At 48.3% G+C, this 25,464-nt stretch overlaps 9 protein-coding genes across 9 annotated transcripts; 3 read left to right on the forward strand and 6 right to left on the reverse strand.

Moving 5' to 3' along the window:
- Window positions 1–96: 96 nt before the first annotated feature.
- SERLADRAFT_442637 (uncharacterized protein) lies at window positions 97–2,108 on the reverse strand (the record flags this gene model as incomplete). The annotated part of the gene is made up of 3 exons (XM_007323181.1): window positions 97–904; window positions 972–1,932; window positions 2,015–2,108. The coding sequence occupies 3 exons, from the start codon at window positions 2,106–2,108 to the stop codon at window positions 97–99; spliced, it is 1,863 nt and encodes a 620-aa protein (XP_007323243.1).
- A 210-nt stretch (window positions 2,109–2,318) lies between these two features.
- Window positions 2,319–3,459, reverse strand: SERLADRAFT_400964 (uncharacterized protein; the record flags this gene model as incomplete). The annotated part of the gene is made up of 1 exon (XM_007323182.1): window positions 2,319–3,459. The coding sequence occupies one exon, from the start codon at window positions 3,129–3,131 to the stop codon at window positions 2,484–2,486; it is 648 nt and encodes a 215-aa protein (XP_007323244.1).
- An 855-nt stretch (window positions 3,460–4,314) lies between these two features.
- Window positions 4,315–6,478, forward strand: SERLADRAFT_358276 (uncharacterized protein; the record flags this gene model as incomplete). Its single annotated transcript, XM_007323183.1, has 7 exons — window positions 4,315–4,699; window positions 4,770–4,869; window positions 4,927–5,078; window positions 5,141–5,466; window positions 5,554–5,836; window positions 5,906–5,992; window positions 6,088–6,478. The coding sequence occupies 7 exons, from the start codon at window positions 4,486–4,488 to the stop codon at window positions 6,246–6,248; spliced, it is 1,323 nt and encodes a 440-aa protein (XP_007323245.1).
- Window positions 6,479–7,064: 586 nt separating this feature from the next.
- Window positions 7,065–8,380, reverse strand: SERLADRAFT_334864 (uncharacterized protein; the record flags this gene model as incomplete). The annotated part of the gene is made up of 5 exons (XM_007323184.1): window positions 7,065–7,285; window positions 7,344–7,428; window positions 7,496–7,774; window positions 7,845–8,208; window positions 8,265–8,380. Coding segments are annotated over 5 exons (1,065 nt in total), but the record flags the coding sequence as incomplete, so codon positions are not given.
- Window positions 8,381–8,552: 172 nt separating this feature from the next.
- SERLADRAFT_418122 (uncharacterized protein) lies at window positions 8,553–10,285 on the forward strand (the record flags this gene model as incomplete). Its single annotated transcript, XM_007323185.1, has 6 exons — window positions 8,553–9,016; window positions 9,253–9,268; window positions 9,332–9,426; window positions 9,482–9,562; window positions 9,625–9,743; window positions 9,798–10,285. The coding sequence occupies 6 exons, from the start codon at window positions 8,793–8,795 to the stop codon at window positions 10,139–10,141; spliced, it is 879 nt and encodes a 292-aa protein (XP_007323247.1).
- A 240-nt stretch (window positions 10,286–10,525) lies between these two features.
- On the reverse strand, window positions 10,526–11,140 carry SERLADRAFT_442642 (uncharacterized protein; the record flags this gene model as incomplete). Its single annotated transcript, XM_007323186.1, has 3 exons — window positions 10,526–10,751; window positions 10,811–11,044; window positions 11,094–11,140. 3 exons carry the CDS (start codon window positions 11,138–11,140, stop codon window positions 10,526–10,528), a joined length of 507 nt encoding a protein of 168 aa, XP_007323248.1.
- A 6,739-nt stretch (window positions 11,141–17,879) lies between these two features.
- Window positions 17,880–19,408, reverse strand: SERLADRAFT_478147 (uncharacterized protein; the record flags this gene model as incomplete). Its single annotated transcript, XM_007323187.1, has 6 exons — window positions 17,880–18,237; window positions 18,343–18,540; window positions 18,596–18,665; window positions 18,737–18,841; window positions 18,902–18,959; window positions 19,019–19,408. The coding sequence occupies 5 exons, from the start codon at window positions 19,245–19,247 to the stop codon at window positions 18,442–18,444; spliced, it is 561 nt and encodes a 186-aa protein (XP_007323249.1).
- Window positions 19,409–19,522: 114 nt separating this feature from the next.
- Window positions 19,523–21,392, forward strand: SERLADRAFT_453142 (uncharacterized protein; the record flags this gene model as incomplete). The annotated part of the gene is made up of 4 exons (XM_007323188.1): window positions 19,523–19,556; window positions 19,619–19,955; window positions 20,020–20,617; window positions 20,645–21,392. The coding sequence occupies 3 exons, from the start codon at window positions 19,772–19,774 to the stop codon at window positions 21,273–21,275; spliced, it is 1,413 nt and encodes a 470-aa protein (XP_007323250.1).
- SERLADRAFT_478154 (uncharacterized protein) lies at window positions 21,361–23,507 on the reverse strand (the record flags this gene model as incomplete). Its single annotated transcript, XM_007323189.1, has 6 exons — window positions 21,361–21,740; window positions 21,795–21,863; window positions 21,920–22,093; window positions 22,152–23,124; window positions 23,198–23,250; window positions 23,313–23,507. The coding sequence occupies 6 exons, from the start codon at window positions 23,448–23,450 to the stop codon at window positions 21,528–21,530; spliced, it is 1,620 nt and encodes a 539-aa protein (XP_007323251.1).
- Window positions 23,508–25,464: the final 1,957 nt, after the last annotated feature.

Consider the following 25,464-nt stretch of genomic DNA (forward strand, 5'->3'; position numbering starts at 1 on the left):
CTGTCGAACCCAAATGTCGACAACACCACGAACCGAGTTACATACCCAAACCGAGTCTCGCAAATAAAATACAGCACCCACTTCACATTAATCCTTTTACTCCAATTCCACTAGGTCTTCTCCAAAATCCTCCATCTTGATAATCCTAAAACGATCCTTAAATGGGCCATCCGCAAATTCTCTCTTCCACGCCCTGCTCAGCCCCTCCTCCCATGCGTATAATTCAACCTTCCATCCCTTCTTCAGTGCAGTCCGCACGGGACCCAAAAAACCATCATCATTAAACTGGCCAACATTCCCGTCCCCCGTGGCTAAAACAATGGTCGCGTTCGGTGGGGGGACATCCACATCGGCAATAGCCTGGTGTAACTTGAGTTGGAGTAACTCGTCTACCCCTTGTTCTCTATACCGAATACGATGACTGCCCGTCGGATTTGCACCATTGTTACTTCCCGACGGCTGTTGACTATCAGGCTGACGAGACGACGACGAGGCTATATTTCGCATAAAAGACGGCAAGAAGCTCCCCACGCTGGCTCCACTGCGCTCAGATTCAGTAGATATATTTCCCGATCCTTTGTGTGGAGTATGTGGTTTGGAAGGCGTCGAATCTGTCTTTCGCCAGTTGTTTTTGCCAGCTCCCAGTTCTGAATTGCTATGGCGGCGATCTTGTCCGTCACCGCTATCGGGAACTCGAGCGTATATGCGCACGTCGTAGCCCAGTTGTTCCGCGGTATCCACTGGCTGATACAGGGGTGATGAAGTTACCAAACATCGTCTAGTGATCGGACGGCCTCTTTCTAATAGTAATGCAAGGGCCGCATGAGACATACGCCTGGACTTTCGAGGCGAGTGGCGGAGGTGTCTCTTAAGGTAGGTCAAAAGACCAATAAGAATATTAGAACTGCAAGAGTCAATCGACATGTCAGATATACGCAAACCGAGGTAATCGTGACAGGTCTTGCACGCACTGATCGATGAAAACATGAATCAAAGTATCTCTGGCAAGTGGAGCAGGTCCTCGGGGATCCGAAAAGTCGGAACCACCCCGAAAGTCGTTCGTTAAGAGTGCTGTGATACAATCGTAGTCCTCGGGGAACTTCAAGCGCAGTTTATGTGCGAGACACCGCAATCGGAGGATGTGAGGATCAGGCGGTATGGTTGATGATAAATGCAAAGTGGGGGTAGACTTGCTATGCTTAAGGCGTAGATTACTGTCAAGGGCAGATGCCCGCTCCTTCTCCCTGGCCTCTTTACTCTGGGGAGGCGTCGAGGGCGTAGATTTATTATGAGGAAACGAACCAGGACCGTCAACCGAAGACGAGGACTCCTCCGCATCTAATTCTGCAGGCCCCTCAACCTCAATGGGAACCGCGCCACCATCTTCCTTGCGAAGAATCTGGATAACCTTGACTTTCTTCCTCCGCCGTTTCCGGCGCGGCTCTACAACGTGTCGCCAAGCACTGTCCGAGGTGGAGCTGTGGTTATCCCTGATATCCGACTCCCTCTGCGCGACGAGTCTCGCGCGTTCGGTGGCGAGGAAGGAGAGGGCCTGTTCAAAGTCGCCGAGGGTGGGCTGGTCGCTCCAGTCGATGTCTGAGAGGGCATCTGCGGGGACGACGACGCGGAAGTGGGGCTCGCCTTCGGTGTCGGAGCCAGATCCGTAGTCGTCATCGACCGAACTGGACGACTGGGATTCTTGCGTAGAGGGGTCTTCAGTGGTAGCGTGGGAAGCGGAGGAGAGGTAGGACGCCATGAGGCCCTGGTTCCATACGGTCGAGCCCTCTGGAGCATCTGATTCGCCTTCAATGGTCGAGGAAGGGAGTGACGAGGCGATTTCACCGTCGAGGGGTGGGAGAGGGAGTGTCCTTAGTGGTTGTAGGTGATTGAGAGCACGGAATACAGTGGTAAAGGCACCCAAGTCTGGTGATTCTGCAAAACCAACAAACAAAAAAGATAAGGAAGGTATCAGCGGTTACGGGTTGGGTTTTGGGCCGACATTAAAGCAACGCACCATCAGAAGTGGCTTCGCTGGCTACAGAATAGGTTGAGAAAGGACTGATTGGAGTTGGCGAGTTGGCTGTGGTATCCGAGCTGGATTGGAGCATTATACAAGATCTGAAGTATTCAAGAAACAGAAATACAATGAGAAACAGGACTGAACGGAATGTTTTTCAAGGGAACGTGGTGTAGGCGTGCATATGTACCAAATGGCGGATGGCGAGTCAATTCGTCCTCAAGGTGGCAATCTCAATCTGGTCTTGATTTTCGGCACGTGAGTCACGTCGCGTCCATATTGCAGTTGTACAAATCCAAGAAACAAATGAAGACTAAACTAATAAATGAACAGAGAAAATGCTAATGTCGTGAAATATCTAGCAATTGTACAGATCCAAGAAATAAATGAAGTCCAAGCTAATAAATAAACAAATAAAATGCTAATGCTGTGGAAATCTACAGATCATTCTCGAAGCACCTCGAAGCTATGCGAAACACCCGCTAAGGAAGGAATCTATCGTAAACTGGTCCATCGATCCACCCAAATTGAAATCAGAGATAGACTGAGGACTCGATGACATAGGACTGGGCGTCTCCGTAGGCGATCCGCATGAACTAGCGATGCCCATCATATCCTCCCAGTTGAGAGGAAGGGAAGACTGGGTAGAAGAGTTGGGGGCAAAGGACGCATCCAGGTTCGATAGAGACCATGTGGTAGGCCACTGACCATCAGAAGACAATGGAGGAAGCGTGGCGAACACGTTGGACGATGAACCGAAGTTGGCGTCTACAGAGTAGCTATTCGAGACTGGAAAGCCGGAGCACCATAACTGGTCCGACTCGTCCATGGCACCTGCTCCGACGGCAGGCAAGACTTGCTTCGGGGGAGAGCAAGGAAAAAGCTCTTGAGGCTGCTCGAACAACTGGGAGAAGTCACCAGTAGATTGGGAGGGAAAAGACAACAATTCTTTTTCCCATGCAAATGCATCCAACTGGGAAGTACTCGCACTAGAGCTGCTCGGCCAGGAGTCCAAGCTCGATGGCGACGACGAGGGGAACATGTAATTGGTGAAGTCGCAGTCTGTGAGGTCGATAACTTCAGAGGAAGGAGTCATCGACGAGGTTGGGGTCATCGAGTACAGGTCATCGGTGGGTAATGCAGCGATAGTAGGGTGTGGGGTGTTGGGAAGGAACTGATTGACCTCGTTTCTCGGGGGGATGCTGTATGGCTTGGGCTTGTAGCCATGAGCTCTCTTCCTGTGCCGAGTCAATGAGCCCGGGTCAGTTGTAGCAAAGGTGCAGTCCTCCGTAGGACACTTCTGCGACTTGTCGCCAGTGCTATTAGACAAGGTAGATTAGCAACCCGTATGCTAAAAAGTACAACTCAAATACTTACTGTGTACGAAGATGCGTCTTGACGTTTGATTTCTGGAGAGTCCTATAATCACAGCCTTGGAAGGGGCAACTGTGCATACTGTATATGAAAAGTCTATTAAGCAGGGTCCAGCACGAGAGTGATCGAGAAACTTACAGCTCATCCTTGTTTACCATATGCGTCCGCATATGGCGAGGCATATCAGCCTTGCGACTGATAGGCCTGTAGCAAATGGAGCAAACTGCTGACTATTATGGAATGGTCAGCTTTGGGCCAGGTACTATGGCAGAGGGGGAGCTTACCTTGGAAGCGGTCATGATTGGATCAAGTTATTGATTGGAGGATTGGATGTGAGAATTGGATGTGAGGACTGAATTGGTCTCGTAAGGCTGAAAGCGCTTTCTGTTGGTGGGGACATGGCATGGTGGGCGCGCTGCATTTAAGCAATCTGACGGTGCTTGGGGCATCGGTGTACTGTCGATGCTGATTGCTTTTGCTAAGCGGTTTATTACTATAAAAGACGAAAACCGACGGTGGCAGTGGCGCGATTGCTCTGGGTGGTCTGAGCAAAGGTCCAAGCACCGTAGGTGAGCCACCCGCCAAACATAAAAGGAAGAAAAGACATGAACGTCGTGATTGTCTCCCAACACTTTTCCTGTAAAGGCAATTCTTGTATTCAGAAATACTAACTATGGTACCCGGGTGGCACTCACCAAAGGCCATAGCACCGGCAGCAGTGCAGACGGCAGCGTTGGGTGTATGTAGAGCTCGCTGTTGAGGACGGTGTCCAGACAGAGCAATACGTGGGAATAGCAAGTCTCGAATGTCGTTATTGAAAAATTACATACGGGTTACCGAATAAGGGCTCGCCCGATAAATTGTATTCAGCTCAGTAACTCTGTACCAAAATGCTGTCTTTCACCCGTGCAGTACGACCTCTCGCCTTTCGCGCACGTCGTTTCGTTCACAGTCCCTCCTTTTCCCATCTCAACGCCGTCACAGAAGAAGATGTCGCCCATTTCTCAACCATCCTCGCACCCACCTCCGTCTTCTCCACCATCGGTCCAAATGCCGTGTCTTCAAACGATATAGCGACTTACAACGAGGATTGGATGGGAAAATACCACGGAAAAGCTACCACCGTTCTTCGCCCTCGCACCACGAAGGAGGTCAGTGATATCGTCAAGTGGTGCGCGAAGCGGAGGATAGGCATCGTTCCTCAGGGAGGCAATACCGGTTTGGTGGGAGGGAGCGTCTCGCTCGACAAGGAGGTCGTACTTAACTTGGGCGCCATGTCCAATGTACGCTCGTTTGACCCAGTATCAGGTAGACAGTCCCACTCCTCTTCCATACCTTTTTCTCCGAATAAGAAATTATTAACACGAACTTGTTACAGGAATCCTCGTGGCAGATGCCGGATGCATTCTCGAGTCCTTGGGCGACTACATTGCCCCTCACAACTACATAATGCCTCTCGATCTTGGCGCGAAAGGGAGGTGTGTATCTGAATTACCCCAGTAAACACTAACTCAACTACTGCTGCACACACATAGCTGTCAGATCGGTGGAAACATCGCCACAAACGCTGGTGGCCTTCGTCTCCTACGATACGGTTCATTGCATGGCAGCGTCCTCGGACTCGAAGTCGTTTTACCCGACGGAACCATCCTCGATCAACTCTCCACACTACGGAAAGACAACACCGGTGCGTCTTTCTTCTCTCCCAACAACCTCCAGCTTCCATTCTCTGACAACACACTTACCAAGGGTACGACATGAAGCAGCTCTTCATCGGCGCAGAAGGCACCCTCGGCATCGTCACAGGCGTCTCCATCATGACACCCCCCGCTCCCCAAGCCACTCACAACGTCATGCTCGCCCTCCCCCGCTTCGACAACATCCTCCCTCTCTTCCAAGCCGTCAAGCGCGACCTCGGAGAAATACTGTCCGCGTTTGAATATATCGACCGCACGGCGTACGATACCGCCGTCGCTCACGGACATGCGCGCGTGTTCACAGACGAGGAGATGCAGGGCGCGCAGTGTTTTGTGTTGATTGAGACTAGTGGTGGGAATAACGATCATGACGAACAGGTGAGTGGGCGGGGGGTTGCCCCCCTTTCCCTTCCTTCCTTCCTTTTCCTTCTTTCGCGATGAGCCTAATGCTATGGACGCCTCCAGAAAATAACAGAGCTGCTCGAATCCCTATTGACCGCCGACAAACCCCTCGTCCTCACAGGCGTCCTGTCCCAATCACCCGCGCAGTTCGCCTCGCTATGGGCTCTCCGCGAAGGCCTCCCGGAGGCCCTCCAAAAAGAGGGAAAACCCTACAAATACGACATCTCCATCCCCATAGCTGATTTCGAGCGCGTGGTCGACAGCTGTCGCGATCAGCTCAAGTCTAGGGGTTTGTATGGCGATCACGCGGTGTCGAAGGTCGTCGGGTGGGGTCATATCGGGGACGGTGAGCCGCGACTAGCGTTGTGACTGGCAATGATGACTCAACCCTGATATGTTTTTGGATTTTATACAGGTAATCTGCACATTAACGTTATCGCCAAACAGGGCTACACCCCTGAAATCGAGCAGGCCTTAGAGCCATTTATATATGAAGTTGTCTGTGCGTATCCTGCCTTCCTCCGTTTTCGTGTCTTGCCTTTCTTTTATTTTCTTCTCCAACCTCGGCTGCTACTAACATTCTTTTTTGCGTTGTAGCCTCTCTCAAAGGTTCGATATCAGCAGAGCACGGGATAGGCTCCATGAAGCCCCACGCACTCCACTACTCGAAGAGCAGCGCCAGCATAGAGTGGATGAAAAAGCTCAAAGAGACTTTCGATCCTCTCAACATCATGAACCCTGGCAAAGTCCTGCCATGAGAGCTTATCTCAGTCAGTCGGCGCTACCGTTTCTGCAACGTAAAAAGTAGGGAATCTATATTTTTGGCTTATTGTTTATGCGCACAGGCTGGGGACACTGCTTACTGTACACGGCACCGTCTATATATCACCCGCTGAGAGAAGCTTTAGTGCTAGGTAGTGATGTTGTAACATCTGTCCTGTCATTTACTGGACAAAATTGATTGCGCTCAAGGAGTATGATTTTCATAAATTGCTGCTGCATTGATCAAATTAACAAGATCCAACAATGAATTCCACCGTACTACAAGACTACACCACATGGAATGAACCTTCTCACATCTAACAACCCTCTCAATCACACTCCGCATCAGAAAAAAAAACGAATCAAAAGAGGCCAGCTAAATCCGCAAACGGATCCTTCCCTTGCGCAGCGTTTCCCGTCGACGCACTTGCACCCGCCTGTAGCGGCTGTCCCTGCTGTCTACGATCCAAAATTGAGCCCATGCTCGCACTGACGCCCGCCCCACCCGCTGGACCTCTCCCAGCGGGTGCACCGCCGTTGTTGTTGAAGTAATTTGGCGAGACCATCCTCGCAGGGGCCTGTGCCTGCCCTGCCGGCTGTGGCGTCCCAGGCAGCATGATAGACCCAAAATGCTGCTGGGGCGACGCCTGGCCAGAACTGCGCGAGTAGGACGGTGGGGCGGACGTAGGAGCGGGGCGGGAGTTGTTGTTGACGGGTGGAGCCATCCCAGCGACGGGGGAGGGGGAGTACATTTTAGTGCTGGGGGGTATATACTGCGCCTGCGATATCGACGACGATGCCGGAGTGGCGAAGAGGTCTGCCAATTCGTCGACGGGGTGGCTGGAAGCGCCGGATGAGGAAGTGTGTGATGGCGCGGAGTCGTCAAAGTCGATGAGCGAGAGCTCGTTCCTTGTGGATGTCCCTGCGAGTTCGGCGGGGATGGGGTTGGAGGAGGTGACGTAGTCGCCTTTCTTGAATGCCTCGAATCGGTCGAGGACGATGTTGATCTGATCGTTCATCTGGAGGAATATATCTAGGTAGTTGTTAGCGCTGAAGTTAATTCGTAGATAGATACTGAACCGCAGACTCACCTAGGGATTCAGGGTCATCCGTTTCTGCGTCAGAGATCCATTTTTGTAGTTTAGGACGGGCGCTTTCTAATATGTTAGCGACTTGCTAAAAAATCAACGAACAGCGTCAATACACATCCCTTTATTTCTCCGCGCTCATACGATACACGCACATCATACACATCCCCAGAAGCAAACTTCTCTCTTCTCGACGTATCGACATTGTCTAGCATTTCGTTTAGCAAGACTACTTTTGCTTCGAGCTTGCTGAGCTCTGTGAGAGCTTGGGAGCGATAGTCTGGTTTGGCATCTGGGTTGGCTCCGGCGAGGGCTTTCATGAGTTCTTGCGCGGCTGCTAGATCTCGGGGCGTTCCACGTCGGATGAGTTCTTGAAGCTTAGCGGACTGAGCTTCTCGATCCTCCATTTCAAGTTCATCAGCCGATTTGATGTTCTGCACAAAAAATAGCACATTTAAAAAAAAAACAAGAACGAATGGGCAGAGGTAGAAGGAAGGAGTATACCATAGAATCAGACAAGTCAGGCTGCCTTGGCAAATCACGGAAACGATATCCCTTGAAAGTCAAAAGCCGATGCATATCTCTAATATTCCCCAGATCATCGCGCCACCTCGATTCAGCACAGATGCCCTCCTTCCACCCGTGGATTAAATCTAAAATACGTGACATGACAGGACCCGGAAAAGGTGGGGGGCGCTCGGGAAATCGCCGCACAAGCTCGTTCAGAAATTCTTTGGTGGATATTTGAAGATGGAATGGGTAACCGCATGTCTGAACGAGGGTGTCAATGAGTGAAAGAGCTAATACCGAGATGTGTGGGTTTCGATGATTGGCAAAACGGGCGATGAGCATGCTGGCTTCGCGAGGGCTGCAAATTCTGAAATCAGCGAATGGGGACTGCGTGATTGTATAGATAACACGCACGTATTTGCTTTCTTGGTGTTTATGTAGTCAGCTACCTCGAGATGAAGGGCATAATTTGGTTCTAGGAGTGAGGGGTCGCATGCTCGGGTGACAAGAACTTCGAGCTGCGAGACTTTGAACCAGGGCGTCGTCGGCGTGCTCAGCATCGTGCTTGCTGCAGCAATTTGAGAAACGTTCTGAACGTTGAGGACGATGTCGACGTGGATGGATGCTATTGTACAATCAAGAAAGCTTCCCTTTCGTCTGCGGATGTTCCATTAACACAGCTGCATGCATCGTGGGAACTTTGCGCAGGTGCTCTTTCCCCCAGTCACTACCTGTAAAAAACCTTGCATACCACCAAAAGCCTACCGCTACGTGCAATCTTCTGCACGACGTCTCGCACAATGGGAATATTTCAGCTTTGTGTGCGAAATTTGCTTTACACTCAACAATGCGACGTGTAACTCAAGCTGGTCCAATGAACTCGAAGCGCCGATGGTCCGTCGTTTATCCTGAGGACACCAACAAGACTATGTTAAAGCCAAAATGGCCGCATCCAAAGTCTCAGAAAAGACCAACGGATCGCTCGCTTTAGATGGTCCACCATTCGTTCGCACAAGCTCAGGAAAGCTGGTGGCGGGTCTCAGTCAACTTTGGCGTGCAGAATATTCTTCATGGATTCAAGTCCCCTTTGTTCAAGGTGGCAAAAGCAATGTGGAACGTAGCCAGTCAGACTACGTTCTGTGGCGAGATATTGATTATGGACCAAAGTGGCCGTCTTCACAATGATCAGCTGCACAAGCTCTGGGGACACCAAGGCCTCATCGTCAAAGCGCAAGGCTCGCTTCAGGGGTCAGACAATAGCCTTGAACCCCACCGCTTCTACAATGGCAAGCTCGTTGGTCGCCACAAAATCAAAGCGGGGGCCACCGTGATTCTACTACTTATAAAGAGGCGTTCAAAGAGGGCTTTCACATACCAAAATCGCAATAACTTCACCCCTTAGATCAACGATCATAAAGGTAAGGATAGGACCCTTATCATCGTTTGTACTTCGCTTCTAATCGCGCCTCCTACTTCTGTAGATGTACTCATGCATGCAAGGTTGTGGCCAAAGCTTTGAGAGCCCCGCCAAATTGAAGAAACACCAGGCGATGCATGGTCGAGCCCGAGCTCCCGAGTAAGTGGTTTCCTTTTGGCAACCAGGTTCAGGTCTCTTATTGACTTCCAAATAGAAAACCCTGCCCTTTTGCAAAGGACGGTTGTACCTTCACAGCGGCCAACATGCTGAAGATGGAGGCCCACGTCTCCAAGCAGTGAGTCTGTTCATTGCCATTCCTCGTCACCATAACTCTAATATCTCGTCCCTTTCCATAAGTACTGGTGAGAAACGTCACACCTGCCCTGAAAGGGGATGTGATTTCAAGACCACTAATGCCGGTGCTTTGGCCCGCCACCGCATGGCTCAGCACGGTTACGTCTCAAGGAGCGGAAGGAGTAAGCATACATTTGCATATCCTCAACTCCAGCGCCCTGATATTTTTTTTCAAGCTTCTGCCAACTATCAAGCGAGGAACGAGAGTCAAGCTTCATCCAGCTCTCAAGCGAGGACCGTGGACCCGCACTATCCTCACTATCCTCCCGTGCCAGCCAAGCACCAGGTCCCTGATGCTCACAATTTCTATGGGGTTTCTGGCCCCCACAACGAACCGTACGAATTTCCTCGTCCCTATCCGGCTGAAAATGAATACATCGAGCTTGTGGAAGATTCCGAGACGTTTGACGAAAGGGACATTTTCTATCGCCCATGCGAGACTGGAGGATTTTACCCCGAGGCTATGGAGAGAACCACTGCGGGCGCTATCACCCCCGGATTTTTGTTTAACAAGAAGTAATTTGCAGATAGAAGAGATGCGAGAGGAAAGTCTACCTCCGCTAGTTTGGTGTTGAGAAACTTGTATAGTCGAGCAACCCATCTTGTATTATTTCAGAGCTGGCCTTGTTTGTATTCATATTCTATTGCACACTTTTATTGACTTGAATGCCACTCCTTTGGTTATTACTTTCGTCCAAGGCTCAGTCAACATTTGCTCTTTTTTCATAAGGCAAGCATGCAATTTGGGTATAACGTTACCTATGCTCGACTTGTCGCGATAACATAAAACATAGGAACAAAAGATAAAGCTACATGCTTCCTTGATAAATAGCTCCGCACGCCGGCTGCTTCCAAAGTCGGCCAGAAAGACGTCCTAAACTACGACACCAACATTATATGATGCTCACAAGACACGTTTAGGCTCGGCATACAACGTTTCGGGATCATCAGCTTCAAAACACAACTCGCTACCGACGTCAATCAATCTAGTAAGCCCGACGCCTGAGAGAAGCAAGAAGAGCACACCAGGTACATACGACAAGTCTGGGAGGAGCGGACGTTCCTCTGCTTCCACGCCTTCATGCGCATACCCTTCAAGCAGGCCTAGCGCGCTATCAGATGGGTCGTAGCTGGGAAACCAAAAAGTCAGTGCGCGCCACCACGAAACGATGCGATTGGCAAGGCTTACCGTTTTGCGCGTGTGTGGGCGGGCGGCTGAGATGAGGAGGAGGGGGGCGTGCGTGTTCGTTTGTTTCCGAGCGAGCTTCCGCTTTGATGGTTGGGATGAGGGGGTATGGCGCTGGGCCAGCCTGCAGCTACTTTGGTTGTGTGGTCTGGGTCAGGGCTTGCTCCTGAACGTGATGAACACGTATCCCCCTGTGGTGGGCTCATGCTTTGCTGTGAGGGCGATGTAGTCCTCTCGCTATGTATTATTTGAGATGAGTTATACTCATAAACTCATATACACTTACGTCTGATCCAAGCTAGTTGGATAATGTTGGTGCTGATCATCCGACATGAAAAGACTGCTTTGCCAGGGAGGTAATCGATAATCCACCTCTTATTTTATCTGAGAACGTTGTGTCGAATGAGTGAGGAATGCTCTAAGAGATATAGAAGAATGTACACACCGGTTGTGATAGGATTATTTTACAGACGGTCCTCGTCGAGTGGCAGAGGCGATAAAGAATTAAAAAGGGAGTAAACCTATGTTTGATACAACTGCTTTAATCACCATGATGCTATGGCTGTGATAAACCGAAAGGTTAGGACAAAGGAAGCCTCATTCAAAGGCAAAAGCGCCACCGTGCAAAGAATCATCCATGCTGAATCAGAGAGGCTTCGTATACGCATGACCACTGTTGCATCTGTTCAGTGATATTCAGTTTATAATGGCGATTGGTACGCATGCGAGACTCGCAGTTGTGGTGAAATACGAAAATTTTAATAACAACTTTGAACTCGGATTGGGACGTTGAAATGATTCCAAACTTCTTTCTTTTTTGTCCTGACCTTTACACCACGGGCATGAAAGGGTTCCAGCCAAGCCGGGAGAGGTATGATTCGTACACAAACAGCATAATTTCAGCCACTGACATGTTGCTGGTTCTTTATAAACTAGGTTTGTATTGGCTGAGCTGCTGACTTTTCAAAGAACTAGCAATGTGTCAGGCACGAACCATCCCAGCTATTTCTCAAAAGATTGGTAAAATTTTAGTTTATAAAGAACCAGCAACATGTCAGCCTCAAACTGGGCACGAACCATCACAGCTATTTCTCAAAACATTGGTAAAATTTTAGTTAATCTATCACAAAGTATATATTTATAATATTTGAAGTATCCCAGCCAGGTGGCTGAAATTATGCTGTTTGTGTTCGAATCATACCTCTCCTGGCTTGGCTGGAACCCTTTCATGCCCGTGGTGTTTATCATCACGAGAACATATTTTAGTGTCAGGAGGATGTTCTTTTTTGGAGATATCACACGACAAAGTTTAGTGTTGTACATCATGCATTAGAACAGGACTCACCAGACAGATTGGATCCACCAAGAATGTTGAGAGGGAAGCACCAGGCAAATCATGGGAGATAAAGAGGGCAACGGCATGCAATGAGGTGAATAGATGCAAGTGGGAATACACTCATTGACAAGTGAATGGGCCCTCTTACCCTTAGACACTCAGAGTCTTCAAATAATTGGATATGTGCGAGCATATTTCATGTCAAACTGGCTGTGTACTGGCAGATATGTTCAATTCAGATTACTTGAAGACTTGTTTCTAGGAATCATAATATTCCAGAGTGTAGTGCATAAAGAGAAGCATATATATCATGAATCTACCAGAAGCAGCATGTCAGTTCCTCTCCTTTACCTATCTCTCACAGGTGTCATCTGGAATAAGTTTTTGACTGTGTACTCATTTAAGTAACAATAGTCCATAATCATCCGCTTCTTTCCATCCTTTTTAGGGATGAAGAACACCGGTGTCATGCACCAAAGTTAATTGGTAGCATGGACAGGTGTCAATAACGAAGCGAATATTCAAAAAGACTCGCCTTTGCGCCACACAGGCACAGTGCCACGTGGAATAGTAATTAATATTGCCCTTTTCGAACTTGTGGCTGATCAGCACCACCTCTATTAGGCAATCCAGTCACGCTCACCTTTGCTTTTCCATCCGGTACTTTCCATGTTTCGGCATTTCGGCAAATTTTTGCGTCGCCACTGGCTACACATTGCATTGCGCCCTCGCTTTTGTCGTTTCCCTTACTCCCCTTCCTTTGCCTAGCCCCACCATGGGCCCCTTCCTCTCCTTTTTATTCTCACCTGACGGTCGTTTCTGGATCCCCATTCTAATCCACTTTTTCGTCACCTCCACCCTCCTCCTCCTCATCTTATTTGCACCCCCACCATTTCTGATGTCACCACTTCCTATCCGCTTCCGTCGCTGATCCATTGACTACCACGTGCCACTGCTGATATCAGCAAAGCCCCGGCGGCCGGTTCAAATAGGGCAACAGGTCCATCTTTATGACGTCGATCTACCATCATATACTATCAAAACATCGGTCGCTCGTCTTGCCTGGTTGGAGCGTGGGTGGGTAATTTTTGAGCTGGAGAAGGTTCATCCCCTTGCGTTGCCCATGTTCATCGCTGTCCCATTCACTTGGGTACACTTATCTTTTGTCCATCGTCTTCGCTACAGCTACACCTATCACACGCTGCCTGGGACTCACTTGTTCCAAATTGGAACTACTCCTCTCCCTCCCTTGTTTGATCAGGTGGTCCAACACAACCAGTCCATTGGTAAGGCCATGGAACTGTCGGATTTGGACTAGGTGGTGGACCGGTGGCTCCAGTTTCTTTTTCTTCAGCAGAACATTCATTTACAGTGCGATTATTTTTGATTTTTGAATCATTTTTATGGACACATATTTTTTTAGAATGCCTGACTGACAATAAAGGAACTGTGTTGATACTGATAGTGTTTTGCCTTGCCCTTTTTTTACTGCATCTTCCCATGACATCATGATTTTCCTGCTCTCTTTTTGCTATTGGACTTTACTTTATGGCTGTACAAACCTGTGACATTACTCACAGCATTTATTGTTCTATCCCTTTCTTTTCCTTTTTTTGACAATCTTATCCTGTACTACCTACGCAGGATTCGTCAGCGTACATTCCTTCCTTCATATTCTTTCTCATTCTTTTTGCACAGCTATACTGTGCATAGCCTACTTTTCTTTTACTATATAAACCCCTGTATTTTACCTTGTAAAAAAAAAGAACAAGAACTCCAATCCAGACTTCTTCTCTAATCTCAAGTTCACTACTCTCTGCTACTTGTGATCCAGTGTGGTCACAACACTTCCCACTGCTACCACTGTTAATTGCTGTCATCGTCACTTCCCACTTTTGAAGTCATTGTTATCCCTTTCGATTAGAGTCCTTCTGAGCACTACAGTTTGTGCGTTAGGAGCCTGCTATCACTGGGAACCTCGTCATATTGTCGTTCTCAAACCTACCTTGTGCTACGATTAGCAAGGTAGTGCTCGTCTATACTCGTCACAAAGCCCCTATCCTTCTATAAATTCAACTATCCCTCCTCCTCAAAACCCACACTCATACACCTCTGGGTTTTACTTTGAAGGATCTTTATACATACCACCCCACAAACAACCAGACCACTCCACTGTTCTAGGAGGCAAAGCCCATAAACAAGTTCCGTGGAATCTGGAAGGATTGTGTGTTAGTTTGTTTTGTGTGTGGTTTTCTAACTACAGTTCTCATCATCAACACCGGGTTTGCACGTTGTGCAAGAGAGTAGTAAGAGCAAGTCCTAATGTAACAACCAAAGTTTGTATACTTTGGCACACAATAAGACAAGCAGAAAGGGGTGAGTGGAGGAGAGGATAGTCTCTCTTATAGTAGGACCAAGTTTGTTATGGGTAAATAACAGGACAACTCGCTGAGGAGTCTCCTTGATCTATTGGGGTATATATACTACTACAGACTATTTGTACATGTGTACTATACAGTTGATGAAGGCAGTGGCTGATGATATCATAGGGCACAGCCCGTGTGGCCAGCTCCACTGCGTAAGAGACTTGTATATAAAATAAAGGAAAGCAGCACAGCATGAGAAAGTGGAGTTTAAACAGAGGGAAAGTGCCGCATGGCACAGTGTGTGAAAATAAAGAAAGAAAGTTAAAGCGGAGAGTGAAAATCAAAGGTCTGACAATTGTGTACTGTAACAGTACACACCACCCACTTTAGGTATGCGTCCTGTTATTTTTCCTCTCGGGTCATAAATGACACATTCACCTTTCTCAAGGACAGCTTTGTAGCCTGCTTGTTCATACAGCCAATCAAAATCAGGGTGTAGGCCATATTTAGTGCGTATAATACATGTTTCAGGTGCACTTGCGTGTCTTTATGGGTGCTGTTGGGGGCACTAATTATCATATCCCCTGTTCCCACAGCGGAGAAGGAGTCCTGGTTCACCACGCTTATAGGGTAAGGTGTGATTGTGCAGTAATTGAGTAGGAGGTGTCAATAAGGGGTGAAGTGACTCCTAGCACCAGAGTCATAGATTTTGATGGAACTCTTGGGTCTCATGTTCATAGTGAGCTGGTGAGTGAGGGCACTCCATGCGCCTTCTTCTTCAATATCTGATAGGCTCACGCTGTGACATTCAGCATGAACAGCAAGGTTTGCTTTTTCAGGTTTCTTTCCTTTTGCATTGCCTGCCTGCCCCTCTTCCTTTATATCTCCTGGTGAGTCACCCTTTGACTCATTATTTGCAGAGCGCTCACACTTCTCGCTGGGGCACTGGTGTGATCTGTGTCCCTTTCCACCGCAGTTCCGGGATTCAAGCTCACTGGCATCTTTGTCGTCTTTGCCACCAGACAACTTTCCCTTTCTGTAACAACCTCTTCCGCCTCAATTTCCACGTTTGGATAATCCCTGTCCTCTGGTGGCTGACATTGCAACACCTTCAGATTTTGCTGTTGGGCATTTTCTGAATATAATCTGGCGGTCATATTCTTGGAGAAGGTACAAGATCAGTGTCTCTGGGTCCAAAGTCTGCTTTGACATACAGGCAGATGCTGACAGGTGCAATACATAGGTGGCGTATGAGTGCAGCAGAGACATGATGGTGCTGGAGGTGAGTTCTTTGTCTGCTAGTTGGACTCCTGCTGTGCTGAGCTGTTCCCATAGCGTGCAAATCTTGTCCAAATGTGTGCACAAGTCTCCTTTCTTGGTGCAGTGTAGGTTCAACAACCTTTCTTAGCTCAGACTGAACTAACTCTGTTTTGTTCTCATTTTCTTGGCAGATCATGGCCCACATGTTGGTGATGGTGGGTTTGTTTAGGATCCTTTGCAGTGTTGAATCAGGTATGGTGTGATCTAATATGTCTCTCATGCGGTGCTCCTTTTTCAACCAGGCATCAAGTGCTTCTTGATCGACCTTGCTGACTGCTGCAGGAGGAGATGTTATCACTGTGGCCTGGCCAGCAGTCTGGCTAGTGGTCTGGGATACTGGTACCGGCCTTTTTGCTGTGCCATGGATGTGCTCGACGCAGTTTTGGTCAGCAAGGGCCCATTCAAGGCAGGTTTTGTACATCAACCAGTTTGAGCTATCCAGCTCAAGCTTTGGCACCCCAAGGGTGTCTTTTTCTGGGTACATTGTCTCACTTGCAGGGCTCATAACCTCAAAGAGATCTAATATAAACCAAATACTCAGACTTTGTGGGCAAAGCTCTGAGAATATATTTGCATACCTAATATAAACCAAATACTAGGTATAGAGTAAGCATATAACCAAAACTAAGATAGTATAACATCCTCACCTCAGACTTCATGGGCAAAGCTCTGAGGTGGGCAACTGTTGCTATGAAGGTTTAAAAAGGGTAAACGGAAGTATAACTAAGGAGAAAATTTGCCCATCAAAACGCACGGGCCATCTAACTACTACACTTTCCTAGTATAATGCCCTGCACCATATTTTCCCTTCATACAACACTTGTCTTTGTCAACTCGCATTTTCTAACAAGTAATGCCTCTGCTATATAGTACTATTAGAGCTATAATAGCATATATAGTATTGATTCTGCTATATAGCTGAAGTGTTTTTCCTGATGAACATACCTCAGCGGGAACAGAATTGTACAAGTACGGTCTGTATATATATGTTTATGTAGAATACCACACAAACAAAGAGGGTTGGGACAAAATGCATGTCCAGAATGCCATAAGTTGTGTTCTCTTTGTGAGTATCTGTCAGAACCGTGGCCTCTTCAGAGTAGCAGAGTACGGAGGACGGGATGGGGAATTGGCTTAGCTCGTGTGCTAGATCCTTCCATGGACCTTGGTCCCTAACTCGTTGGAAATAGACGGAGGAGAAGTAGAGGATGAAAAGGAGCAGAGTAAAGATCCTTCAGAGAAGGATTGGAAAGGTTGTTAGAAAAGGATTGGTAAAAAAGCAAGGGAATCTAGTTGATATTTGAACTGCAGGAATGGAGTACAGGAGTTACAGCTTATATACTGTTGGGGGAGCAAGAGTTTGTAAGGAGTCACTCGTAATGTAGGTACTGAGTTCCATGCGGACAATTATCATGTGCAAGGAGAAATATATGGCGGACTAGAAGTCCGGTGCAGGAGTATCAGAGTGGACAACCGGAGTACCATATGGGAATGGAGCGTAGAGTTATGCCAACCGGCAGACCACGAGGAATGTAATCCTGAACATACCAATGGTTCAGGGGTTTTGGGTCCAGAGCATAACTCCTTTGAAACTGCCGGAGTTCTGTCTTCCGGTACAGATATGACCGTGCCCAAAATGATGAGCAGCTCAATGGCAGTGATGAATCTGACAGCCAAGAATCATTTGGGGATCCTAATGATGACATATTTTGCGATGACATATAGAAAGGAAGCACAGCATAACAATTCTCATCATGTAATCAATTTTTGCCCCAGGGTGCAAGGATTCACAGGCTCAAGTGAGCAGTAGAACAACGGTTTGTTTTCAACTTTCTCTTGTTGTGCTATATGATTAAATCTCGTTATGATTCTGGCGAGGAGAAATGGCGCCATGTGAGCTGAGATAATGGTAATTGGTTTTGTCCAGAAGATGCAGATGGTCGCACACATGCTGGCAAGAAATTCAATGCCACAGTTATCCTGCCACAGTGAAAAAAACTCAGGATTCTCAATGAAGATCGGTCACATGTATCACACAACACTTTTGGCCATGTTGTATTTCCATAAGATTGTGGTTCAACTGCATGATGGTGGGCTGGCAAAAGCAAATTGAGAGTAGGGATATTTACTGTACTAAAAACTTGTATCAAATCGCTGTGCAGAGACGACATATGGCAAGGAAAAATGGCCGATGTTATTGGACTATTTGATAGACGGCATCGTTTCAACGGCATGGGGAAGATACCAGGCTTGGTATAGCAAGAAGAAATGGTCTACAGCCCCTGAGGAGGAGAGAAGATCTAAGAGGAACAAAAAGAGAGGTCCTGGGCAGCCAAAGAAACAGAAGGGTAAAGAAGGGAGGGGAGGTAACACCGGATCTTCTTCTCTAATCGTTACATGATGACATACTACAGAACTCAAATGCATACATACAATGTAAGGTAGAAATGGAACACAACAAATACCGCGTTCAATAAATGGTGTTAGACTACGTCAAATATGATATAACTCACAGGCAAATGTATAGGTCCAATACTCATACTAGGAACAGACAGTCTGTCACACGCTAGAATGAGAGCAGATAGCAAGTGCCACATCAATCGCGGGCAAACTCATAGTTTCGCCATGATTGGAGCTCCCTTCGGTGGTGATCCCGCCATTTTGCTATGCACACCAGATACTACCAAACGATGTCGAGTATCGTTCCATATCTGTTCAATTGCTTAGCGTTTGACAACACACATAGGACGTGTAACATTAGCCCACCTCACAGCGAGACGACATGGCTCGGGCACCCATTGTCAGGGTAGTACTAACGATACGCAACTTATCACCCCTGGAAATGAAAGTATGAATGTTTCAAAGACAACGAAAGAGATACCATCAAGACGGGGCTTAGCGACGCACAATGCAGCTGGAGAATGATACATGATATTGATAGACAGTGAAACTCCGAGCTTGGCCTCTTCACCCATCGCTTGCCCCAAAACAACGTTAGCCATCGTGGAACAGCTGTCACGGTGCGGAGGATGTCATGATAAATTATGATGGAGGGTCGGTGGAACAACATACTTGTCTACGAGGAGTCCAGAACAACCTCCGTGTAGATTATCAGCAGCATTGAGCATGTCTGAAGAATGACAAATTTCGTTCAAAGTTGATGCAGACTCGGAGGCAAGTTGGCCATACCTTCTTCAACGATGATCTCCATAACTACCCTTCCCTCCAACTTTTCTGGTTCTTCAGCCTTTCTAACGAGGGATACCTCTTTCCAAGTTAGCCTCGATGTTATCTCCCGCTCAAAGCCTTTTGGTGAAATTGCTTTATTTCTCCTCTCGTCCAGTGATCTGAATAAGACTTGTTTGAAATCTAAGGAGGTATTTCCTTCGATGAGGGAAAGGTCGTTCGGGGGGAGCATGATGCGCGAAGTCCTCCAGGAAGAAACGTATGTTATGATGGGCTCTTCAGTACGTTGTGGGATGGAATATCAGCCTGAAACAAGACCATGCAAGTAATCAAGCAGTATCCAAGCTGTTATATATAATGTTCAAGTTGTATGGTAGTCACCGGTGTTGTTTCGGGCCTTGGTGGGTGCAATTTCAGCGTGATATCATGATCACGTGCGTGAACTGTCAATGTGACCCATTGTGACAAGCGTGAATCCAGCGTCACACACGCGACAGCGCCCATCCCGGTCAAGGTCAGTACTAATTTCTGAGTATTTCTTGTGAGTCGCTGCAAACACCTTCTCAGCCTTTCTTTCACCGTACTAACGTTGGATGTAAATAGGACTGGCGTGGATTGGCTTATCGTATTGTGGACCATCTTGCTAACGGTAAAACCACATCCACACGAGACAAAGAGCTCGCTTTGACCACAAAAATAGTACTCGCCGACATTTATAAGGCCACCTGTACACTTTCCTTGGATGAGCCATAGCCAATGGACCTTGACTACAGCATGGACGATGGAACGACGTTGCCTCTCACTGGTTCGCAGTGGGTTGCTCGTGCGTCTGCCAGCACCGTGTCCATAGATGCAGATATCGTCAGATGGCAAAGCTCAGAGCCACAAAACCCTGCTCTTCAAGCTCTCATGAAGGCTGCAGAGACCTCCGTGTATCTACGTGGGTACTATCAACTTGTCATTGCCTTCTGGGATGCTGAATAGCATCTTCTCGTTTTCGTTAGCACCCCGAAGCAGCACATCATCTTCGCTGCGCATCGAATCTGAAGTTTCAGAACTTGGGAAATACGATGCCACGTCAGACCTTCGTTCTAGCACATCGGGGTCTTCCTCTTCACGACCGCGTTCTAGCATGGCTCGCAGACGCCCTTCCAATTCTTCGCGGCTATCTTCACCTGCCACTCCGCTCTCCCCTTCCATTCAGGGACACACAGCTCACTTTCTGGACCTCATCAAGACCGTATCCGGCCGTATTGATGAAAACGAGCGTCTGAAAAGACAGCGTTCTGCTCGACAACAACAACCGTTGCAGAAGCCAGGGTTGACAGACATAACTTCTAGACGTAACGTCAGGAGCAATCATTCAATGAGTTGCGTGCAGACTGCTCCAGAGAACAAGGGCAAAATACCAGCTACTGGTCGTTGGAGTTTGCCAAATCTGGACACACCGACATGCGAGATGCGGAATAAGAATGAATTGGCCATGGACGTTGATGCTCCAGTTGCAATCGATATACATGTAGATTCAGAGCAGATACCAAAGGATTCAGAGCCCTCATCCTTAGCAGCACCTGTGCACTCGAAGGCAGCCAAAGATCACTCAAGCTCCTCCGCCTCAGAGAATCGTGATGCACTTCGTCCCGAAACGCGCTCTCGTCTTTCGTCTCCTGCTTCGGGTGGCAGAGGTCAAACCGTAGCTCCCTCTCTTCCTCCTCAAAAGCGCCAAGCGCCTTCACAGCCATACCCTTCACAGCGTTCCCCTCCGGCTTCCCCTCGGCTTCATCCAACGCTGTCTCAAGAAGCTCCACGAAATACCCAAATGCCGTCCTCTCAAATGAGCCAACGTTCTTTCCGTCCACCTGTCCTCGGCATGCGCAGGGCTGTCAACAGTACCCCCGTCTCTGCATTTAGCGCCTCTCAAAATATACCCTACAGACAGAAGGGCTTCAAACCACCACTGGCGAAGAAACCTTCTGTTGCTAACATCACTCATAATACCGTTACAACTTCATCATCTTCAACTCCAGAAAATACGAGAACTCACAAAAGAAAGACATGTGAATTTGACGATAGTCTAGCGTCACTGCCTACTCCCGATCTAACTCCAGTTCAGCGATCAGCGACCGTCACGACACAGTCAGACTCTGTTGCCGAACCACACGACCGTTCTCCCTCGCCTTTCACAGAAGCCGATTCTAGTTTTGGAGATATATCTTTTGACATGGATGCTCTGGAGGAAACTATGCAGAAATATGATTGAGATAAGATTGTAGGGTGTTACACGGACAAACCTTATTGTCATGCTTACCACCGGCACCGTCTACTTATGCGTCAACACTCACTTATTGTAACAAATATCATCAATATATAATATAGTAACTTCAACTGTAGTACGTGAGGTGCGCAAAAACTAAATGTCAAGACACTTATATTGATACAAGCCAACAAATCATTCTCAAAGTCAAAAGTAAATCATCTTACACATAGTACAACTGATCACGGCCACTTTTGTTCACCACATTCTCCACGGGGGAGGGCCAGGGGGATATGTTCCCAACGTCCCAAAGACACTTGGGCCCCTGTTGGGCCCGCGATCTTCTGAATCATCGCTATCTCTTCGACGATTTCTACTTGGTCCACCTGGGCTACCATCACATTGGCCGCGACGGGATGGTTTGACCTTTTTACGACAGACAGGACAGGTATTCGCGTTATGAAGCCAAGTCTAGATAGATGGAATTGAGCTATTGTTTATGAGCGCTAGCCAACAGCGATTTACCTCCAGACAACCTTTGTGAAGCCAGTGAGAACATTCCAAGAGCTTGAGGACAGGGTCTGATGGCAGATACTGAATTGCAAGATCAGATATAAAACGTACGAGAATCATGTGTGGTTAGAACATACATCGTCAAGACAGATTGGACACCGCTGATCACTTTCCTCAGTTGCCCATTCCTTGTATGGAGCAGTGGGTAGAGATGCAATCACGTCATCTGGTGTAGCCTTAGACTTGACTTCGCCCAACGTCGCAGCAAGAGAAAGCAGACTCTCGTAGGAGGAGTCGAAATCCTCGTCCGGCTAACGAACACGACATCATCAGTACCTACTCACATGAAAGCAAACAGAAATGCCAAACCATATAATCCCCCAAAGGACGGCCAAACCTCGAACCCCACGGAGGAGTCTCCGTGCTCCTCTGCAACTGCATTCCCCGCCGCATAGCTCTAATTCTAGCATGCCTTTCCTCCATCGATGATCGATCCCTTTCATGCCGATGAGGCGGCGGACTGCGCGAAGACGCGCGAGCCAAGCGGTTTGTAAAACTAGTCCCTCCAGGCTGAGGCCGGTTTGCACCCGAAGCTGGCGCTCTCGATGCAGGAGGTAGACTCAACCGAGCTCTTAAACTGTGCATAGCCGCCCGATGTCTTTGTTGCGGAGAGAACCCAGGACCACTGCTCTCGTTAGCCGTCTCAGCCCAGCTCAACGTCGGAATTTCTGGTAGGTCCCAGTCCATGTCAAAACGGTCAGGAGGTGGGCGCGGCCGCGATCTGGAAAAACCGTCTTCACGAAACATCTCTAGAGCAAACCGGAGTCCTTGGATGGGACTACGTGAATGACGATCTCCTTGTTCAGCCCTTGGTCCTTCACGAGAGACATCCTCGTTGGGAATGAAAGTATTGCTTGTCCTAGCATGTGGAGGATCGACAGGAGCTCCTGTGCTTGGACGAGGATTAGAGGCAGTATCAAAATGCATTCGGTTGGGGCCGCCGAAAAGTCGTCCATATTCATTTCGAGACCCGAAAGAGTCCATCCTTTGCGTCTCACTCGCAACATTCCTGCGAGACCTGTCGCGATCAAGATGTTGCGTGAAAGATGACATTGCCCGTAGATCAAACTCTTCCATTTGCGGTATGACGGGACCTTGACTACGAAAGGGTGATGAAGGGCGACTTTGTCCATTGCCACTCGAGTTGTGAGAATGGGTTGGATGATGATGATGTACTGTAGGCGCTTCTTCTCTGGCATTAGGTATGCTACCCCATGAAGGTCGCGAAGCAAATGTGAATGGCGCAGGCGAATTATTCGCAGTCTCAGAAGATGGGTTTCTCCTATACAATAGGTTAGACTACTATCACGTAATTGGTTCGCAATGAGAAGGAAAGAAAAGATTCTTTGACTTGCCTGATTCCTCGTCTACGCTCGCTATTCAAGGGAACGCTCAAGGGAACGATGGGCTATCAAAGATACAAGGCAAATTGGTTATTGAAAACCTTAAGAAAGAATTGCAAGCACTCACAGACGGGGTCGGTCTACGACGATACTCTGCATGTGCCGGGCGGGGATCAGTGAATGGTGAAAGCTCAGGAGTCGTTTCTGAAGAAAGTTCTTCATCAAGCGTTAATGGGCGCCGTCTCATCTGCTCGAGCTGGACCATCCTCTGTATTGAATCCCTGAAAGGCCCTTCTTCATAAGCCTCCAGGTCAATATTGCCATATGGGAACGAATATCCATCACTAGGTACCGTACGACCTGGCACTACTGGCAAGGCCAACGAAGCGTGCATTCGCGTCTCACGAGAGCTAGAAGGTGGTGGTGTATAACGATACAAAGGATTTCTACTACGAACTTCAGATTGAAGAGATGTGTCTGGGGAAAATTGGTCTCCATGCAGCATATCGACATCGCCTGCCACGTTCGAGCTATTCTGAGTGCTGGTCGGTGAAGAGGCGTCCATGAGATCATCCGAGAAGATCGGGTGACGTGGGTAACGAATGCTCAAGGGGCCAGAAGGAGATGCTGAGGGATGCTGATTGGACGCCAGGCCACCAAAATCCCTCTCCCTCCGAGGTCTTCTCCAATCAGTGCTATCTGGGATGACAGGCATATGCCCTCGTTCACTCGTTCTATTGGAATATGAGCGCTCGTGTCCAAGCAAAGAGAACATGAGACCATTATCATGCTCATTGTCGTTCCTGGCATTCGATCCAGAGGTACGACGATATGGACTGGTCTCAGGCATGCCTGTCGGCTCCTCAGGTTGAGCAAAAAATGCTGTATTCCTTGCCATGTGAGATAACAGGTTGGACTCATCTCGGGTTGTGTTCCCGCGTGGACTTCGGCTTCGATACGAAGGTAGCTCTACTTCACGAGGCTCAGAAGACGATGTAAACGTTGACCTCGAGGGGCGAGATCCCAGTTCTTCATCATGCTCCAAGCTCGAAAGAGCCCCAGCCAGACCAGACAGACGTGACAGCAACTGTTCACGCGCGCTAGTCCGCCTTCTCTCGGCCGCAGACTCTGACATCAAAGTATTCGAAGGTGGTGTGGAGCTCGTATACAACCGAGAGCGGAAGGAGCCTCGTGGAGCGTGCTGGGGCATTTCAGTGGACGTCGTCGATGGTAGTTCTGGTCTAGAAGAAAGACCGGCGCCAAATATGCTTCGTGCCTCGCTCGGATCGGCTACATAATATTTAGTTACTTCCTTCAGGCTGTCAAAGATGTTCACTGACAATCGAAAACAGGACTTTGATGACTGGCTTGGCTGGGTACATGTGTTGAACCTAGAAATCGATAACCGAGTGAGCATATATCCGGATGTTGACATGTAAACGAATAAATATAACCTGTTCTTTGCTGCTCATAAGAGTGCCTCTCAAACTGTGCTTGACGACGGGCCAGTGCATCGTGGTAAGATGATGGATGATTGGTCCGAGGGACGCGATCGGTGAAAGACCGCCGAGGAGCTTCATCAGAATCAGAGCTATCAGGGGCCCCTGGCCCCCGACGGAGCAGCTCTTGAAGCACGGCAGCAGGGTTGTGAGATCGCCTCTGCGAGGAGCGGCTCAACCTAAACCTGTCCATAATCTCTCTCGCACTGTCTCTTAAACTATGTTCGTCGGTAGCGTCCCCACGAATCTCAGACGTGCTGGTAGCCTGCCGAGAAGTGGCGGAAGGCGCGCTTGTGTAACGGCCGACGAGTCTGTCGACGACAGGACTAGAGGGAAGCACGTGGCTGTCTGGTTCGTCAGTGTATGTGTCGATTGGTGAAAGTGCCCTAGAAGGAGGGTGGTAGGTTGGATAAGGTAGATAGGTGGGAAGATGGAAGTATAAGGCTTCAATGGAAGAGTTGGGATTCGAATCGGAAGAAGAAGAGTCTGTACGAGATGAAGGGCCTACAGAAAGATATATTTGATCGCTCTCGAAAAGTATGGCATACATTCAATCGTTACTCACCTTCAGGTTCAAACACAGTAGATAGATGTGGCGGTTCATAGAAATCGATAGGTGGAGAAACATGGTCGAATGACTCTCTAGTCTGTGTGGAAGAATGAGTCGAGTCTCTTGCATCAGAACGAAGTGAATGAGATGAAGGTATTGTAGAAGAAGAAAACCAAGAATGAGATGATGCTTCTGTGATGGCGTCTTCATCAGGCAGAGAAAAGGTCATG

Source organism: Serpula lacrymans (genome assembly GCF_000218685.1).
Source record: "Serpula lacrymans var. lacrymans S7.9 unplaced genomic scaffold SERLAscaffold_15, whole genome shotgun sequence".
Taxonomy (NCBI): Eukaryota; Fungi; Basidiomycota; class Agaricomycetes; order Boletales; family Serpulaceae; genus Serpula; species Serpula lacrymans.